We start from the raw sequence: 20864 nt of genomic DNA, 5'->3' as shown, positions 1-20864 counted from the left end.
GTGGCCTGTTCCATTCCAAGCAACGCAACTCGTGTCCTGCAGAAGACGAGGACACCGCGACGAGCGCTGTTAATCCGCTGCTTGTTCTCGCTGTGCGCAGAGGGAACAGCCCTCTCCTTTCAACTGGCCGCTGTGTCTGAGGCGGTGTCTGTGTTGCCCCGACACGGAGCCCAACAATGCCTCTGTGTGTCGGCCGCCGAGCCCAGCCTCTCCATCACTGCTGCGGAGCCCAGGACCGGGACATGGGACCGGTGGTGGTCGACGGATGGGCCTCCTTACATCATGCCTCACTCACAACTTGACGTTAAATTAAGTGAAGACGCTTAATGTTACCCGTGGTACAACGTTAAGACCACAGCAGGAAGTGATGTCAGGAGGTGTTGAGCCACAGGCTCTATAAAACCAGCCCCAGTGGAAGCGGACTTTGAATGCTCTCATGACGTCTGTGATTGTTTGTTGTGAGCTGGACGTCCGGAACACTTGGCCCCGCCCCCTAAATCCTGTATTCCGAGCATCAGCGGCGCGTGTAAACGGGTGTGTCGGTCATATTTGCGTTGCACGTGTTTACTTAAAGGTTAATGTGTAACGGGAGTGATTAATCGGATGATCAGTGATCAATACTGAGGCGGACGTTTAGCTGATATGGGACCGACAGCTGCTCACTTGGTTACCATGGTGTTTATCTGCTCACCTGGTTACCATGTTTTCTATCTACTGGTTACATGGTGTCTATCTGCTGGTTACCACGGTGTCTATCTACTCACCTGGTCCCGGGTTCTGTTTGAGGAAAAGTCTTCTGGGTCTTCTGGTCGCGGGTTCTGTTTGAGGACTAGTTCTTCAACAAGAACGCGCTAAGCACCAGTCAGACCACTTCAATCTGAGGGGGATTTGAGGGAATGGATGATGATATTGTGTGTGTGTGTGTGTGTGTCTAGTAATGTTGGTGTGACAGGAACAGAACTATTGTTCTTATACTGCTGTTAAATCTTAAAAGCACAGATCTCCACTAATCTGTTTTGACGGGAGGTTCGGGGGGGGTGGGTGGTAGAGCTCAAAGTGGTAGAGCAAGGCGTTAACACTGCCAGGGTTAGGGGTTTGAGTCCCATGGGGGGGGGGGGGGGGGGGGGGGGGGGCTAGCTGGCTATGTTGGTAAGATACAAGGACTAGTGGCTTCCTTTGCATTTCTCTGTTCTGCTTCGAGAGAGCGCTCAGTATCGAGCTGCGTTATCAGGATCACTGACCCACAATGCACCACAGGCCCCTACCGGCTATTGTTACGCTCGATTGAACGCTCTATTGTTAACAATCCATTGTTGAGTTGTGTTAGCCCCGCCCATCTCTTGTTTAACACCCACACACTGACTGACACGTGTACACACACACACACACACACTCACACTCACACTCACACTCACACTCACACTCACACTCCTCTTCCTCATCCTGCCTCTCCTCTCCTTAATGACCTGTCTCTGCACTGTCTAGCCCCTACCTGCTCCTTAATGTGCCGTCTGTCAGGATATGGAGTCTCTGGGACCAGGTCATTAATAGTTATGTCTTAATGATTATTGGTAAGTATTGTGTACAGCAGAACCTGTAGCTGTGTGAGTGGTCGCTAGCGGAGCGCTACACACTTGAGATTGGGTCGTAGCCGGCACGGGTATTATTAGCCTCTCCAGAAATACGACAAGGAGGTCAGGTGATCTCCTGCCTATCTCTTTCTCTGTCTCCCTCACCGTCTCTGTCTGTCTCTGTCTTTGTCTGTCTAGCTCTAACTGTCTCTCTGTCTGTCTCGGTCTCTCTCTGTCTCTGTCTCTAGAGGGGCCCCGGGGGGGTCTGGAGAGAGGGTGGTCGAGCTGGTCTGCCCACCAGCGCTTGCTGCATACAAGATAGCCCACTGTAGCCTTTAGCCTGTAGATAGCACACGGTACCTTGTAGCCTTTAGCCTGTAGCCTTCAGCCCGTAGTTAGAACACTGCAGCCTGTAGCCTTAAGCCTGTATATAGCACATTGTAGCCTGTAGCCTTTAGCCTGTAGCTAGAACACTGTAGCCTGTAGCCTTTAGCCTGTAGCTAGCACACTGAGCCTGTAGCCCCGCCCCTCCCCTGTGTTAAATCAAAGCCTAATTGATCTTCCCACTCCTCCAGTGGATCCAGTTACTCTGCAGCACAATGCGCACAAAGCCTGTTGTGTTCCCAGGAGCCGGGTCTGAGTCATGTTGGGGGGGGGAAGGGGCACCCTGGGGGGGGGGGCCTGGGGGGGCTCAGCCGTCATCACAGAGCCGACCTGCCGGCTCAGTGAAGGGGTCTTCAAACACCCAGGAGGGCACGGGGTCTCCCTCGCCCCCCCCCCCCACCCCAGGCGTCCCAGTATAACATGAAGGAACGGGCAGACGGGTCTGCAGGTCGATGAGGAGGAGAGCGGAGGACTTTTAGCACGGAACCGCAGGGGGCAGTGTGTGTGTGTGTGTGTGTGTGTGTGTGTGTGTGTGTGTGTGTGTGTGTGTGTGTGTGTGTGTGTGTGTGTGTGTGTGTGTGTGTGTGTGTGTGTGTGTGTGTGTGTGTGTGTGTGGCATGGAGCCAAATCAGATGGAAGTCGAGGCAGGCCTTCAGAGAGACGCCTAAAGGCCATCAGGGGAGAGAGGTCAAAGGGCCTCGCGAGAATGAAGATTAGAGGGCAAGCTTTGAACACGCACGCATCCCCGCGCGCGCGCACATACACACACACACACACACACACACACACACACACACACACACACACACACACACACACACACACACACACACACACACACACACACACACACACACACACACACACACGGAAGTCTGTTCTTTCAGGCCCACTCTGTCTGCCTGGAAGTGACATCATCAGAAATGGACGCACTAGTTTATACATGTCCGGTATCACAGGTGGAGGGTTAGGGTCCGTTGTAGTAAGCACACTAGACTACAGTAAACCACCATGGTGAGTACTATAGTGTACTGTAGAATAGTCACTATGGGAGGGGTGGTGGTGGGGGGGGTGGATTCTCCAACGGGGTCTGAAGGTTGTCGCACGGTCCTACAGCCCCTTGAGGAAAGTAGAACTGGAGGAAGAATGGCTAGCACCTCTTGCCCGAGGGAACGTGGGCAGCGCTGGCACCCCTGCTGGGGAGAACACGACCCGCTGGCTGATCTCAGTCCATAACTCCCACCTGAGATGAGAAGAACGAGTGGAAGAATCCTTTCACTGGTTTACCAATCACAGCAAGACTAATTGAGAGCCCTACCTTACCTGTGTATCTTACACACACACACACACACACACACACACACACACACACACACACACACACACACACACACACACACACAGTGTAGAGGCTGTGATTACCTGTGTATCTCATAGACTGACTGAGTTGTGCCGACAGCCACCAGATGGGCTCTGGCTCCTAGTGTAAATATAGACGCATGTTCCCGCTTCAGACGCGCTGTCCTCACGCCTCGGCAAGGCCGCCGCCGTGATGTCATGATTTAACGGGATTGGAGAGCCTCGTGGAGCTCTTTAGAAACCAAGAGCCAGCGACATCCGTCCAACTGGGATGCACTGGGACGTCTGGGGGGTTCTGCTGTGTTGATTAAAGCCCCACACCTCTTGATTGAGTGACTTCACAGCCAGTTTATTAAAGAAGACATTTCATACAGCGGTACCGAATATGGGGAGGAGTAACTCGTATCTATAAATACATCTTGTTAAGGGATTAACCCTTCATAAATAACATCTATGAAGAACAATGAAGGGTTGCGTTTGTTGAAGTTTTAAATGTTCCGCGTGGCATTTTATGATGTGATGCTTGAGAAGGTAGGGGATTGATATTAAAGGTATGGTGAGGTATAGAGGTTAACAGATATAGGTGATTGATAGTCACGTATGTTGAGGTATACAAGTCAGCAGAAGATAGTTGATTGATATTCAAGGTATGGTTATCAGCAGGTAGGTGATGGATAGTGGTAAAGGCTCTTATACAAGAGCCTAATGTCCCCCTTATGAAGGTCCTGTATGCTCAACTGATTGAGAGAGGGATTAACACTGCCAGGGGGTTAGGGGTTTGATTCCCTGTGTAGCTCAAAGTGGTAGAGCAAGGGATTCACACTGACAGTTGGAAATAACCCATTGGATAAAAGGGTCTTACTAGTTATGCACAAGTAATATTATATTGTCCTGGGGTTCATAACCTGACTCATAAGTACATCTGAACGAGGTTCTGTTCATACTGATGGTGGTAACTACGGAACCATGACGCCTGGGATGTTCTGGGAGGCTGTACGGAGAAGACGCGGTCAACAGCTGCGCCCAAGTCTTCTAGGGATAGCACTGGACATACTTCTGCCCCAGCTGTTCGCAGATCCGATGATACGGTCTTGGGGCTGTGTAGTATCAGGGCTGTATAGTATCGGGGCTGTGTAGTCCTGCAGTCCAGACTCTGGAGCTCGCTACAGCGTTCTTATTAATTCAGTGACATCGTTTTATTTAGGCACCTCCTCCAGAAAGCTGAATTCCGGAATTCCAGAGGATTCAATTCCAGATTCCTAAGATGGGTAACTATATATATATACTGTAATTTAGCATGAGCGTGTATCCTCGCAGCCTAATGTGTTGCACAGCAGGGTTAGAGTTGGACTTACATTTGATACCAAGTCCCTGTTCTGGAACCTGGAGGTCTTGTTGGTTCCTGGTGAGCGAACTTGAGTCGAGTTCAGGTCTAGGATTGAGCTTTTCAGACCTGCCTCTTAGACCTGGTCCTGGGTCTACTGGACTCGCATCTTTGGTCCGTCTGCTGGTGAACTGCTGAGACTCTGGTTCTGCCTATTGTACTCACATCTCTGGTCAGCCTGCTGGTGAACTGCTGAGGTTCTGGTCCTGCACCGGAAAACCAGTTGAGGGATCTCTGTAACTTGGCCATGAATTCCGGCTTGATTTGTTGGATTTGTTTTGGATCCTGAAGCGCTGAGCGTTTAATCGTGGCAGTGTGGTTGACTGAGCGTGGCAGGAGTCTGACTAATGTGTAGCAGCAGATGTTAAAACCAAACCCCTGTCAAACACTGGATATGTGACTAATCAGGGCATAAATGAATCACACTGGGAATATCAGTCTCCGTCTCCCCCTATCTCCCCTGAAGATCAGACCAAGGGCTATTAGGACCCGCTGTGCTCTGTAGTCTCGCTGAACGACGTGAGCCGTATAGTCTGTTGATGAATAAGCTGATCTCTGAGGCAGCGTCTCGTCTCCCCGTCGGTGTTCTCAGTGTGTCAGCTCAAGGAGCACAATGGAACCAGACGATAGAAGCGTTCTCCGGCCGCCCGGACATCTAGCCCCGGCTTGGGGGAGAGGTCCTGTCTGCTGTCCAGCTGCTGCGGGCTCCAGGGTGGAGGAACATCTGAGCCTCTGGTCCGTAGCGTCTGGCCTGGAGCCACTAAAGCCCAGGTGTCGTGACCTTTCATCAACCCTTCTGGGGAACTTCAGCGACCTTTCATTGACCTTTTGTGGTGCCACAAAGTAAGCAGCTGTGTACACACAGTATACACGTATCAGGGGGTGGGATGATTCAACATCTGGCCGAGCTCCTTGGGCAGTAGAACCGTTCCCTGGTGAAACTGCTCAGAGTCATCGAGGTGTTGTTTGTACTTCAGGGCTTCAGTCTCATTGGGTGTAGACCTTATTTATCTGTCGGCCATGTTGGTTGGTAGGGTCGGAACAACTTCTACAAACTTAATAGAACACTTAATAGAAGTTCTTGCTGCGACCTGGGTGGACCATTTGTTGACCTTTGAAGAGTTCTGATTCTAGAATGTTTACCCAACCAGCAAACTAATATGGCCGCCAGGTCAACGATGGCTATTGGCTCAAAATTCCCTTTTATCAAAGAGCTGGTCAGAAGTCCAAGTGCTACATGATACATGATAGTTTCACCCTCTAGTGTTTTAGTGTCACACACCAACAGGATGTTCTAGAACGATGAAGGCCCCTTTATTGAGTAGTTAAAAGTGTCACCTTCCTCCTCCATCTTGGTAATGTTACTGCTAATGGGCACTGGAGACATTTAATCGATGAATCCTGATTGATTGTTTCTCGCGACCCTCTTCCACTAAACCTGGTAACTGTCGTCCACACATCGCTCGTCACACACAGCCCGCTGTTGTTGTGGTTGTTGATCCTTCAACTTTTCTGCTGTTTGTTTGTTTGTTAATTCAGAAAAACTATAGGCTTACATTGATTTGCTTTGACATATAGTGTTGTTTTATCCAAGCTTTATTACAGCAATTTTATCTCAACGTGGAAACGTCCTTCAGTGTTTAAACCTCTTGTCTGTTGATACTGGGCTGAGGTCAGCAGCGATGCGGGGAGAAATTAGAAAATGGGTATTTTTTCTTCTCCTCCGTTTGGCCCTTCCTTCCTCTTAAAACCGCACGTTATGACTTTTGACCCTAGTTACCTTTTTAAATTTTTATTTTTTGCATTCTTTTAACTCCTACAGTCATTGACTTTTTGCCTTAGGCCATTTCTTTGTTTATTGCCTTAAAAACTTTATTGTGAAGCACTTTGGTGCGGCTCAGCCGTCTGTAAATGCGCTACAGATTTTTTTTTTTACCTGACTTGACTTGACTGTGTGGTCGGACACCTTCAGAATGGATCGTGATGGGGCAACGATGGAATATGAATCTAAAAGCCTCCTCCTCCTCCTCCTCCTCCTCCTCCTCCTCCTCCTCAGATCCAGCATGCCGGTAGCAAGATGGATCCACCTGGTCAACTGAGACGACCTGGTGACACCGCTGCCCTACCTCCCAGGTGGCTCCCCCGTCCACCCCACCCCACCATCAGACTCCGCCCCCGGCCACGAGAGCCGGTCCGGTCAGGATGCCCGGATGGCGTTCCCGCTGGCGTCTGGTCCTGCTCAACGCGCTGACCTGCGGTCTGGAGATCTGCCTGGCAGCCGGCATCACCTACGCCCCCCCAATGCTGCTGGAGGCCGGCGTGCAGGAGAGATACATGACGATGGTCCTAGGTAGGTCCTCTAGACTAGACCAGTTCCTAGGTAGGTCCTCTAGACTAGACCAGGTCCTCTAAGTCCTCTCTTCTAGACCTCAGTCCTCCTCTAGACCTCGGTCCTCACCTAGACCTGGTCCTAGGTCGGTCCTGGACCCAGACTAGTGACCCGCCCCTAGGGGTTGAGTGAAGTTCTCTCTGGCCGGGGAGCGAGGTCGCTCTTAAGGCTGCAGGACCATGGGGATCGAACCTAGTGCCTTTCAGCTGTGAGACTTAACGACACACACACACACACACACACACACACACACACACACACACACACACACACACACACACACACACACACACACACACACACACACACACACACACACACACACCTACACACCTACACACACACACACACACGCATACTTTGGTTGTTGTACTGGCACGTCTTTAAGAGTTAATGGGAAAAGGGGTAGGAAGTTGTGTACTAGTGGGAGATAAATGTACTCGCATCCTCACAGGACTAGGGTTAAGTTATATAAAATAATTCTTTATTTCAGACCCCGGGGGGATCCCTAAGGGGGTTCCCTAAGGGGGTTAAGGTTTGTAAGTCATTGGTTACAGGCTAACCGAAGGGCATTGTGGGGCCGGAGGCAGACGGAGCGGACCCTCACAACACTCCGTCTGTTCTGAGAGATCGGCTTCCATCATCGCCATCTCTCATTTATTATTTGCATGAAATTGACCGGAGCTGTTCCGACCGAATCCATCCGGTCTGCATTCCCAGTCCCAGACAGCGTTGTTCCTGAGGTAGAGGAGCCGTAGAGAAGACGACGAAGAGGGGCACATGACTCAAGTTATGTGAGGTATTTAAGGAATGTGCCCCCTGCCGCTGGTTCACAGTCTGACCCCAAGAGGTCTGGAGCATCTGCCCCATCAGGGGGTCTGGTTAATGAGACCAGGAGGAGTCCCTCTGGGCTGGACACGGGTTCTCCTCTCCTCTAGACCTCGGTCCTCTCCTCTAGACCTCAGTCCTCCTCTAGACCTCAGTCCTCCTCTAGACCTCAGTCCTCCTCTAGACCTCAGTCCTCTTCTAGACCTCAGTCCTCTCCTCTAGACCTCAGTCCTCCTCTAGACCTCAGTCCTCCTCTAGACCTCAGTCCTCTCCTTTAGACCTCAGTCCTCCTCTAGACCTCAGTCCTCTCCTCTAGACCTCAGTCCTCTCCTCTAGACCTCAGTCCTCTCCTCTAGAGCTCAGTCCTCTCCTCTAGACCTCAGTCCTCTCCTCTAGACCTCAGTCCTCTCCTCTAGACCTCAGTCCTCTCCTCTAGACCTCAGTCCTCTTCTAGACCTCAGTCCTCTCCTCTAGACCTCAGTCCTCCTCTAGTCCTCAGTCCTCCTCTAGACCTCAGTCCTCTCCTCTAGACCTCGGTCCTCTCCTCTAGACCTCAGTCCTCTCCTTTAGACCTCAGTCCTCCTCTAGACCTCAGTCCTCTCCTCTAGACCTCATTCCTCTCCTTTAGACCTCAGTCCTCCTCTAGACCTCAGTCCTCCTCTAGACCTCAGTCCTCTCCTCTAGACCTCAGTCCTTTCCTCTAGACCTCAGTCCTCTCCTCTAGAGCTCAGTCCTCTCCTCTAGACCTCAGTCCTTTCCTCTAGACCTCAGTCCTTTCCTCTAGACATCAGTCCTCTCCTCTAGACCTCAGTCCTCTCCTCTAGACCTCAGTCCTCTCCTCTAGACCTCATTCCTCTCCTCTAGACCTCAGTCCTCCTCTAGACCTCAGTCCTCTCCTCTAGACCTCAGTCCTTTCCTCTAGACCTCAGTCCTTTCCTCTAGACATCAGTCCTCCCCTTTAGACCTCAGTCCTCTCCTCTAGACCTCAGTCCTAGGGGTGAAGAGTACATTTTGAGTGTTTTTTGTTAACGCGGTTCTTGTTAATTCTAAACGCTGGCTGTTCCCCCCTCAGCCAGTGTGAAGAACCAACATGGCCACTGGGTGAATTATGTCCATACTTTGGGTTTCAGTTTGTTAACAGTTTGTCATCATAACGTGTGTGACAGAAATAGATTGCTTCCTGCGAGTTACATCGTGTGAACCTTCCCAACACGAAGAACAGGATGACTTACAACTTTATACATTTTCATTTCAATTTAGAAGGGCCTCAGTTCAGTTCCTCTTTCTGTTTTATTTGACTTCATTGCAAAGAGGAACTACCAGAGTCCGCTAGATGTTGGCCCTCCGACAGGCAGGAGGGCCTTTCTGCGGCTCGTCATCATATTAATGTCTATAAAGGAAGGAGCAAAGGAGGAGCAAACGGCCCCCAGAGAGGATGAATGAATCAGGTTCAGAAGACGCGTCTCTCACCTGCTGGAGTGTAGTTGAGGGAGGGAGGGAGACGGAGACGGGGCCCTGGGAAGATTAAAGCTGCAGCGGTGGCTTCTCAGATAGCGCGTCTGGTGGCTATCTCACTGCCATTAGCTGGCCCACCGGGCCTCAGTGGTTACTCTCCTTCTCCAGTGTCCTATCATGTTACTCTCACCCTGCTCGCTCTCTCTCACACTCTCTCGCTCGCTCCCTCGCTCTCTTTGTCTCTCTCTCTCTCTCTGTCTCTGTCTCTGTGTGTGTGTGTGTGTGTGTGTGTGTGTGTGTGTGTGTGTGTGTGTGTGTGTGTGTGTGTGTGTGTGTGTGTGTGTGTGTGTGTGTGTGTGTGTGTGTGTGTGTGTGTGTGTGTGTGTGTGTCAGAGAGCAAGTGGTGGGAGGAGGCGATGAGTTGTGTGATGTGTTTGTGGTCGTGCTCTGCTGTTCCCAGCCTGCCCACAGGGACTCCAGCATGAGTCCCACTCTGAGGGCTAACTCTCGTATGGTCCGTGTGAAACTGAGCTCCGAGATTTTGCCCAATTTCCTTTTTAATTAGAGGCGGACATCTGGGGGGAAGGAGAGATTAGATACGGTGTGTTTGAGGGACGGGGGCTGAGGTCTGGTGAAACTAGATTAGATAAGGGAACCCTTATCTTAACACAGTTTACCCTGTCGAGGTTTACCCTGTTTACGGTCGAGTAAGTTTACTGTTTAGATGTTATAGGAGCTCAACACAATAAACATAAACCGACACACACCAGCACCCAATCTCATCCTACACTAACATGCGCTCCAACCCTCAGTGTTGTCGATGAGTCCGATAGATTATGAGAGGTCCTCCATGTTTCTGTTGAGATTTGAAAGTAAAGTTTAATTAGAGAATGGGGTGTGATTGAATGTGCTCCATAACGACTGGCCCTGTGTTGGATTAGAGTCTTAACGAGTCTGGTTTAGAGTCTAAAACCAAAAAGGTTTAAACCAGTCCAAACCAACCCAAAAGGTCTTTAGACCTCTGATCCCAGTGCGGCAATAAGGAGGTGATTGGGACACCCGGTACACGGGAGCCACTGCGTCTGAACCAGGATCAGGAGAGGAGGAGGAGGGATGGCCTCCACGATGAGTGTCGGTGACGGGGGAGAGTCAGACAGGAAGGATGGACCTTACTGGATCAACAGACCGGGATATCAATATGCAAACATGTCAACCCCCCTCTGCTCACCCTCTCCTCCATCACTCCGTGTGTGTGTGTGTGTGTGTGTGTGTGTGTGTGTGTGTGTGTGTGTGTGTGTGTGTGTGTGTGTGTGTGTGTGTGTGTGTGTGTGTGTGTGTGTGTGTGTGTGTGTGTGTGTGTGTGTGTGTGTGCAGGGGTCGGGCCGGTGCTGGGCCTGCTGTTCATCCCTCTGATTGGCTCTGCCAGCGACCAATGCAACAGCAGCTACGGGCGGCGCCGGCCGTTCCTGTGGCTCCTCTCCCTGGGGGTCCTGCTGGCACTGCTCATCATCCCCCACGCTGACCGGCTGGCCGCCCGCCTGGCCTGGGGGAGCACCAACCTGCAGGTACGGGTCACCCCGGTCCGACCTGGTCCCAACCGGATCAACCCGGTCCCAACCGGTCCCCTTACTGGGAGTCCGAACCCCAGAGCGCGTGCTCGGAAATATAGATTATATATAAATATTGATTATATATGAATATAGATAGATTATATCTAAATATAGATTATATCGAAATATAGATTATTATATATAAATATGGATTATATGGATTATACATAAATATAGATTGATTACATAGATTAAATATAAATATATAAATGTAGATTATATAATGTGTGAAACCATCGGTTTAAATGTAATCAAATCTATAGAATGAAGGGTTAGAATATATGTCTGTATTTATGGAATGTATAGGATGTATAGAATAAGGGACTTAATATGGGATTGAATAAGTGGGACTGGGGATAAGGGACTGAATAAGTGTATAGGCTGTATATAGAGTAAGGGACCGTGGGTATGTGATGTATATGCTGTATATAGAGTAAGTGTTGACGTGAGCTCTCGGTCCCAGGTGGGGTTCCTGATCTTCGGCGTGGTGCTGCTGGACTTCTGTGGCCAGGTGTGCTTCACGCCGCTGGAGGCGCTGCTGTCGGACCTGTACCGCGACCAGGAGGACCTGGCCTTCTCCATGTTCTCCTTCATGGTGAGCCTGGGCGGCTGCGTGGGCTACCTGCTGCCCGCGCTGGACTGGAGCCGCGGCCTGCTGTCCGTGTACCTGGGGGGCCAAGCCGACTGCCTCTTCGCCATCCTCATCCTCATCTTCGTCTGCAGCGTGCTGGTCACCATGAAGGCGTCGGAGGAGCCGGCCTGCGCGGGGGGCGGGGCCGGCGCCGGGGCCGGGGGCGGGGCGGCGGAGGGGCTCCTGGAGGCCGGGGGGGGCGGGCCCCTGGAGGCGGGGCCTCGCGGGGGGCCCCCGCGGTCCTGCTGCTACGTGGTGAAGTGTAAGCTGCGGCTGCTGCGCTCGCTGCCGCTGCTGTGCTTGCTGCGGCCCTGCGTCGCCATGACGCCGGCGCTCTACCGCAGCTACTGCCACGTGCCGGCCGTGATGCGCCGGCTCTGCGCGGCACAGCTCTGCAGCTGGGTGGCCGTCATGAGCTTCATCCTCTTCTACACCGACTTCGTGGGCGAGGGGCTGTACCAGGGGGAGCCCAGCGCGGCGCCCGGGACGGCCGCCCGTCTGAGATACGATGAAGGTAGGGGGAGAGAGGGAGAGACACACACACACACACACACACACACACGCACACACGCACACACACACACACACACACACACACACACACACACACACACACACACACACAGAGAGAGACAAAGACACACACACACACACACACACACACAGAGACAAAGACACACACACACACACACAAATACACAGACAGACAGACAGACGGCGGGATGGATGGACGGACGGACGGACGGACACAGATGGATACAGTGAATACTTTGGCTTATTCGTTTACTGACATTTTGAGTTGGTGGCGCCGCAGACTTTTGATCAGCAGTAAGGAAGTGATCGAGCATCTGGTTCATCTGTGATGTTGGTGGGTCGTTGCCGCCATGTTTGACCCTGATCCAGTGTTGATCAGGCAGCCATTATCACTCCTCCTCCAGACCTTTCGACGACCAGTAGCCTGGGTCTTTGTCACACGTGAGAGGGAGGCTGATGACATTGGTGCTGTCACAAACCTCATACTGCTCAGTTAAATACAGACTCTATGTTCTCGCACGTCCTCCCTTGAGTCCTCACACATTGCCTTCAGAACCAGTGTTCGAGGACAGCTGAATGTGAAGTTATGGGGAAAATAAAACCACTTCCTCATGAGCCTGAGAGTGACAGGGCAGTCAGAACAGGGCGGCCAAAACCGGTCTGGCTCATCTGAGTCCTTACTATTTATTATTGTGATCTATGTTTTTTCTGTGTGTGTTGTATTCCTTTAAGTGACTGTGTCTGTACTGGCCTCTACTAGACTCCACTGCCTCTGGCTCCTACTGTCTTTACTGCACTTTACTGTCCTCTTATATTCTGCTGTCCTCGACTGCATTCTACTGACTCCTACTGGTCTCTACTGGTATCGAATTGCCTCTACTGGTCTTTATTGAACTCTACTGTCTTAACTGGCCTCTGCTGTCTTCTGCTGTCTTCTACTGTTCTCATCTGTTCTTTAATGTCCTCTACTGTGCTCTATAATGGCCTTTTGTTGTAAACAGTTAGTGCTCTCCGGCTAGCTCAGTGGAGTAGACCAAAACAGTTAGCACTCTGCTAGCTCAGTGGAGTAGACCAAAACAGTTAGCACTCTGCTAGCTCAGTGGAGTAGACCAAAACAGTTAGCACTCTGCTAGCTCAGTGGGGTAGTCCCAAATAGTGAGCACTCTGCTAGCTCAGTGGAGTAGACCAAAACAGTTAGCACTCTACTAGCTCAGTGGAGTAGAACCAAACAGTGAGCACTCTGCTAGCTCAGTGGGGTAGACCCAAACAGTGAGCACTCTGCTAGCTCAGTGGGGTAGACCAAAACAGTTAGCACTCTGCTAGCTCAGTGGAGTAGACCAAAACAGTTAGCACTCTGCTAGCTCAGTGGAGTAGACCAAAACAGTTAGCACTCTGCTAGCTCAGTGGAGTAGACCAAAACAGTTAGCACTCTGCTAGCTCAGTGGGGTAGTCCCAAATAGTGAGCACTCTGCTAGCTCAGTGGAGTAGACCCAAAACAGTTAGCACTCTGCTAGCTCAGTGGAGTAGACCCAAACAGTGAGCACTCTGCTAGCTCAGTGAGGTAGACCCAAACAGTGAGCACTCTGCTAGCTCAGTGGGGTAGACCCAACAGGGTCATCTCTATGTTCCCCAGGTCCTATGTTCCCCGGGTGCAAAGGATTAGGGTCAGGTTTAGGGTTATGGTTAGGGTTAGGGTGAGGGGTAACCCTAAACCTAACCCTAACCATAACCAATCGGAGGAGAGACATTGTAACCAATCACAGGCGAATCAGAGGCGAAAAAGGCGGTACTTGCCCCTGCCATCCTACGAATAAAAGATTTGCTCACAGGGTCCCATGTTCCCCGTTCACATACAAAGCAGAGAACATAGGACCCGGGGAACATGTGACCCGGGAAACATAGATACGCTCCCGACCCAAACAGTTAGCACGCTCAGGCTAGCGCAGTGGAGTTGACCAAAACAGTTAGCACTCTGCTAGCTCAGTAGTCGCTAAACTCACTGGATATCTTTGTGTTGATTAACTCCACCAAAAAGTATCGCCAACTTTATTCCAGAGCCCATAATGCAGCCCTGTTCTACAGTACATCTACCTCTATTTACCAAGCTGTGCTTTGTGTAAATTCCGCTTGATGCCTGGGTATGGCAGAGCCAATGGCTTTGTGATTGGCTGTTCATAGTGAACTAATGATAATATTAGTAAATACTCCTGATCCGAGGACATCTTTAGAGGATTAAACTGTCAACAGGGCTGGGAGCTGGAGGTGCCGACGTCAGAGTCCTACTGTAACTGCCTCGCCTCACTCAGGCCGTGGAAGTCCTTGATGTCATGACTTATTTTTAACTTGCTGTGTTTTATAGAACATTTCAGCAGATGTTTTCCACAAACAGAACCCTGCTCAGTACCGTGGCATGCAGAGTATCCTAGCATGCTAGGAAACTTCACATATATGTGGACCTCTTTAGAGGCAGGACCAACACTAGAACTAGATAGCAGAGGTTGTTCTGGATTGGACCCCAGAACCTTTGTGATGGGGTTGAACCTTGTTCCCTCCTGCTGTGAGGTTAGCGATGCTAACCACTGAGCCACCTACAGAATACTCTGAATCTGGGTGGTTTTTGTTAGGAACTATTATTTTAAATCCCTATTCTTTCTCCCTTGCATGTGAATCGACCAAAGACAATTTTACCTCCATCTCCCTGTCCTTATTGACCCAAGCTGTTGTGCTGGGGTCAAGCACTTTGGTCCACCCTAGTTGTTTTAAAACATGCTTCATTAATAAATGGACTAAACCTCAGCTTACATTTAGGGCATTTAGCAGACGCTTTTTTCCAAAGCGACTTACAACCATTCATACACACATCGACGGCGACCAGAGTCAACCATGCAAGGCGAAACCAGCTTCTCGGGAGCAGTTAAGGGGAGGTGACTTGCTCAGGGACACTTCGACACTAAGTTAGGAGGAGCCAGGGATCGAACTAGCAACCTTCCGGTTACCAGCCAACCCGCTCTACATCCTGAGCTAAGCCTACCGCCCGTTTCCCCTGCAGGCATCCGCATGGGCAGCCTGGGTCTGTTCCTCCACCTCCACTAAACCTCTGCCTCCCAGCAGTCCTCCACCTCCCCACCGCCACCTCCACCTCCACTAAACCTCTGCCTCCCAGCAGTCCTCCACCTCCCCACCTCCACCTCCACTAAACCTCTGCCTCCCAGCAGTCCTCCACCTCCCCACCTCCACCTCCACTAAACCTCTGCCTCCCAGCAGTCCTCCACCTCCCCACCTCCACCTCCACTAAACCTCTGCCTCCCAGCAGTCCTCCACCTCCCCACCTCCACCTCCACTAAACCTCTGCCTCCCAGCAGTCCTCCACCTCCCCACCTCCACCTCCACTAAACCTCTGCCTCCCAGCAGTCCTCCACCTCCCCACCTCCACCTCCACTAAACCTCTGCCTCCCAGCAGTCCTCCACCTCCCCACCTCCACTAAACCTCTGCCTCCCAGCAGTCCTCCACCTCCCCACCTCCACTAAACCTCTGCCTCCCAGCAGTCCTCCACCTCCCCACCTCCACTAAACCTCTGCCTCCCAGCAGTCCTCCACCTCCCCACCTCCACTAAACCTCTGTCTCCCAGCAGTCCTCCACCTCCCCACCTCCACTAAACCTCTGCCTCCCAGCAGTCCTCCACCTCCCCACCTCCACTAAACCTCTGTCTCCCAGCAGTCCTCCACCTCCCCACCTCCACCTCCACTAAACCTCTGCCTCCCAGCAGTCCTCCACCTCCCCACCTCCACCTCCACTAAACCTCTGCCTCCCAGCAGTCCTCCACCTCCCCACCTCCACCTCCACTAAACCTCTGCCTCCCAGCAGTCCTCCACCTCCCCACCTCCACCTCCACTAAACCTCTGCCTCCCAGCAGTCCTCCACCTCCCCACCTCCACCTCCACTAAACCTCTGCCTCCCAGCAGTCCTCCACCTCCCCACCTCCACCTCCACTAAACCTCTGCCTCCCAGCAGTCCTCCACCTCCCCACCTCCACCTCCACTAAACCTCTGCCTCCCAGCAGTCCTCCACCTCCCCACCTCCACTAAACCTCTGCCTCCCAGCAGTCCTCCACCTCCCCACCTCCACTAAACCTCTGCCTCCCAGCAGTCCTCCACCTCCCCACCTCCACTAAACCTCTGCCTCCCAGCAGTCCTCCACCTCCCCACCTCCACTAAACCTCTGTCTCCCAGCAGTCCTCCACCTCCCCACCTCCACTAAACCTCTGCCTCCCAGCAGTCCTCCACCTCCCCACCTCCACTAAACCTCTGTCTCCCAGCAGTCCTCCACCTCCCCACCTCCACCTCCACTAAACCTCTGCCTCCCAGCAGTCCTCCACCTCCCCACCTCCACTAAACCTCTGTCTCTCTGCAGGCATCCGCATGGGCAGCCTGGGTCTGTTCCTGCAGTGCGCCACCTCCACCTTCTTCTCGCTGGTGATGAGCCGGCTGGTGCGGCGGCTGGGCTCGCGCTGGGTCTACCTGAGCAGCATGGCGAGCTTCACGCTCTCCGCCGCCGTCATATGCGTCTCCAACAGCGTGCTGCTGGTCACGCTGATGTCGGCCCTCACGGGCTACGCCTACGCCACGCTGCAGACGCTGCCCTACACGCTCACCTGCCACTACCACAAGGAGAAGGAGGTGAGCCACGCCCGGCCGCTGACCACAGCTCAGAGGTCACCTGGAGTCTGCATAGCCTCCCCCCTCACCCCCACACACACACCCTCTTGCACACTTATTGTATGCTGTACGTCCTGACACTTGAAAATAGAACTTTGCGTGGCATCTTATCCAAGCTGTCTCGGGGAATGGATTAAGTTCTATGAACTTCCTTACTATACCGATATATGGTTGTTTGTGTAACATGCTTTGGATAAAGGGGTCCCGTTGTGACGGGTCAGAGAGCAGAACGGTTCCCAGTTCCCGTTCTGAGCTCAGTCCCTCCCTAGTGTCAGTCCCTGGTTGTGTTTCAGTCCCCGGTTCCCCTGAGCGGTCCCTGACTCTCTGCTCTCTCTCTCCCAGCTCTACATGGCGAAGAGGAACCCCAAGAGCGTCCACACGAACGGCGTGAAGCGGGACCCCCCCAACGGGACCGCCGGCTACGCGGAGGCGGGGCTTAACGGACACGCCTACTTCGGCCCGGGCGGCTCCGACTTCTACACCGGCCCTAGCGGCCAGAACGGCTCGTCCAAGGGTCCGGCCGGGCCGGGGGGGGCGGCGCCGGAGGAAACGGAGGGGGGCGGGGGCTTCGAGAAGCGCGGGGTGGGGCTGGACTTCGCCATCCTGGACAGCACCTTCCTGCTGTCGCAGGTGTTCCCCACGCTCTTCATGGGACTGATCGTGCAGCTGGTGCAGTCGGTCACCGCCTACATGGCGTGCTCCGTGGTGTTCGGCTGCCTGGCCGTCGGCCTGGCCAACCGCATCGTCTTCGAGCAGCGCGACCTCAAGACCTGAGGCCCGATGCCGCGGAGCCGGAGCCATGGCCGACCCGGTGGACCCGTCTCTGCTCCTCCTGGGGTTCCACTTGACGCGCCCCCCTGCCCCCGCCATGGGGCTGCCCCGTCAGCGAGGGCTTGGTTCAGTGCGTGTGTGTTTGTGTGTGTGGGAGACTGTGTGTATCCGCTCGCCAGCCTTTAACTGTCGGGGGGTAGTCAACACAGTCACTGTTTCCTCTGGTTTCCAAGGGGATGGACTGTCAGACCAACGCCCCCTAGTGGTGTCCTCACAGAATGAATCCTGCTGAATTCCATAGAAAAGAGTTCTCAAAGAACGCCCCCTACTGGCGGATCTTAGTAGAACATGTGGTTCTGTCGGAACGCCCCCTAGTGGCGTGTCACAGTAGAACGAGTAGTTCTCAAGGCAGCCTGCCCTTATCTCAAGGTACTTTGATGGTGTTTGCGGTGCCAGTAACCTTCATCTCTGCCCACCATCCTCTTCCTCAGGTACACACACACACACACTTACTGTAAAAAGGAGACTGGACACATACGAAGTCTGCATGTCAGACACACACACACACACCCACACACACACACACACACACACACACACACACACACACACACACACGTGCAATAACACACTCATATACATATACTCTGTATGTTTCAAGATTTGTTTGGTTCTGAATTTTAACCATGTATCAACATATCACCACTCAATGTGCCATAGCAAGTTTAACACACGCTGGCTGACGCTGCCCCTCCATTTTGTGCTGGCTACCAGCAGCTTCACTGGAGTTCTCTGTCTGATAGAAACTCCACCAAAAGTGCACTTTGCCAATGAAACCAATCGACTCCTAAAAGATCTCCCCCTCACATCATAGAACCACGTCAGACCGTCTGTCCACACGCTCGCCCCCCCAGCTCCTCGTTCGGTCTGTGTGACCTGCTGCTGTACATAGTGTGTTTACTCTTATTTATATCCCTATGGGAAGATCTAATGCAACCTGTGTGAGGTTATGGACTGCCTTAGCATCTCGCTCTCAACACAATGCTCCCTCTACGGACATTGGTCTCAGGTTACTGCTTAGTGTCCTAACTCTACTACGACAATCGAGGGTAAGTAGCTCGGCTCTGCTGCTCAGGCTAATCCGCTAATCGTTAGCTGACCCCTGACCTCGGCCGAGATGTTTTGACGGAAGACCAAAGGGCGTGACCTCTAAGGGGTGCACTCTAAGGGCGTGACCTCTAAGGGGTGTACTCTAAGGGCATGACCTCTAAGGGGTGCACTGGTAGGGCTCTTCAGGGATAGGGTTTTCATTTGAAGGCTAACATAATTAATAATTAAGATGTGTGTTAAGGCTAACATTAAGATGATATTTTATTAATCCATGACATGACATTCGGGTCAGGACGATTGAAACGGGACTAGAGGCGGGTCTTTGTGCCAAGTGGTTCAACTCCCAACCCCGTCTGTATTAACCTGCTGGGATGCTGAGCCAGCCAGCCAATCAGAAACTCTGGCTGGTCAGTGTGTCCAAGAGACAGGAGACTGGGAGATAAAGCAGGAAAAGATGAAGACTACCACGTGGGATTTAATCCAGCCTCCCAGTACGACAACGAGTTGTGCGTCCTTACGATAACCAGTTGTGCGTCTGTGCTATAACGAGTTGTGCGTCTGTTTGCAATGACCGACCAACCTGTTGGCCAGGTTCACTTCAAGTGCCTCTAAACCTTTTCCAAAATGTACATATGTATTTATTTATTATACTTAAATAAAACCCATAAGCACACGTTAAGAACGGCCTTAGCGCTGTCTGGCCATATGCGAGTACAATGGTCAGTTTTGTAAAAAGGTGAGAAAGATACATTATTTGTATGAATGTGGTCTAGAAGCATCCAGAGATATAATTTATTTTAATATCGTTTTACAACATTACCCTCTTATGTCGGCATCACCATCATCACCTGTCAGCCAATCACAGCCAAACGTAAGGTCTCATCCACAACGACCGTGTGCCGTTGGGATATTTGTTGAACTTTTCCTATTATTAGGTTTATAATTTCCATCAGAGATATTGATGGTCTAAAAAAATATTGACAAAATGGTCGGTAATATTGCTTTACGTTATTCGCTTATAACCACTTTTTCCTTTCAGAAATCTACAACATTGTTCGGGAGTCTACTAGATTATTTTGAGTTACTTGTTGGCCCGTAAATCGCTTGTTCCCATCTTCTTGATTTGTTTCAACAAAGTGCCCAGTTTATTACTATTGAACCTGAACCTTTGGAATACAATGGGTCTACAATAACCATATTTTTACGTTTTTTATTCAGACCCTTTGTTAATCTGTCATTTTTAAATTGTGGTAAATTTGTGCAGTTACCAAATAGATTTTATACTCAATAAACGAACTGCATTATATCCTCTTTGACTCATGATGTGATGGAACCAAAACGTCCACTGTCGTGTTCTGTACTGATACACAGTATAAAGCCTATCATCCAGCTCTGTTAGAAGTCCTTAGGCGCTGATTCCTTATTGTACCTATATATTGTTTTTGCACTTTCTTACGACAAATGTACTTATGGTAAATCGCTGCGGATAAAAGCGTCTGCTAAATGCCCTAAATGTAGATGTAAATGTAGGTCAACGCTGACCTCTAGTGGACGACCGGAGAACTGCGCGCTCCGTTGACGCAACGCTTTCGGGAGCGCAGCCTCCGCTGCTGGCGGTCGGATGATATGACGGGCTTTCATGTCAATTCGAATGGCGTGCTAAAGCTAAGAGACGTATCTCGTTTCATGGCAGCGGGCTATCCGGTGCTATCCTTGATGTATTTTAAGCTATCGATGCGCGCCCTCTCTGGGTCGCCAGTTACAATCTGAAACACAATCCGGTTAAGAAGAGGTTCTTATTATCCGAGAGGGAAGCGCGGAGCGGCGTGGACGATTGGCCTGTTTCTACACCTACCTTCTAAATAAGGACGCGGCCGGCCGCCAGACACGTGACCACCTTCCCAAATTGGAAGCTGCCGAAGTGAACCCCCTCAACCCCTCCCAAACCACCACCCCCCCCACACACACACACACACACACACACACACACACACACACACACACACACACACACACACACACACACACACACACACACACACACACACACACACACACACACACACACTACCCAATCAGATGTCTCGGTTTTCAGCAGCAGCAGGCGAAGTGACATGACGTT

At 51.7% G+C, this 20864-nt stretch overlaps 1 protein-coding gene across 2 annotated transcripts in view; it reads left to right on the top strand.

Annotated features, from left to right (window-relative positions):
* The window catches only part of slc45a3 (solute carrier family 45 member 3), a 29125-nt gene extending 8513 nt beyond the window's left edge, over positions 1 to 20612 (top strand). The window contains exons 1-6 of one of the 2 annotated variants that reach the window (XM_056598075.1): positions 3441 to 4582; positions 6755 to 7048; positions 10745 to 10935; positions 11444 to 12125; positions 16557 to 16822; positions 17204 to 20612. In XM_056598075.1, the coding sequence (XP_056454050.1) occupies positions 6901 to 7048; positions 10745 to 10935; positions 11444 to 12125; positions 16557 to 16822; positions 17204 to 17635 (1719 nt within the window). In that variant the 5' untranslated portion in view covers positions 3441 to 4582; positions 6755 to 6900 and the 3' untranslated portion in view covers positions 17636 to 20612. Of the gene's footprint in view, positions 1 to 3440; positions 4583 to 6754; positions 7049 to 10744; positions 10936 to 11443; positions 12126 to 16556; positions 16823 to 17203 lie in introns of those variants that run through there. The other variant, XM_056598074.1, reaches the window with a different exon arrangement.
* Positions 20613 to 20864: the final 252 nt, after the last annotated feature.

This window comes from Gadus chalcogrammus, chromosome 9, assembly GCF_026213295.1.
Source record: "Gadus chalcogrammus isolate NIFS_2021 chromosome 9, NIFS_Gcha_1.0, whole genome shotgun sequence".
Classification (NCBI taxonomy): Eukaryota; Metazoa; Chordata; class Actinopteri; order Gadiformes; family Gadidae; genus Gadus; species Gadus chalcogrammus.
This window is presented reverse-complemented; position numbering and strand designations above follow the sequence as displayed.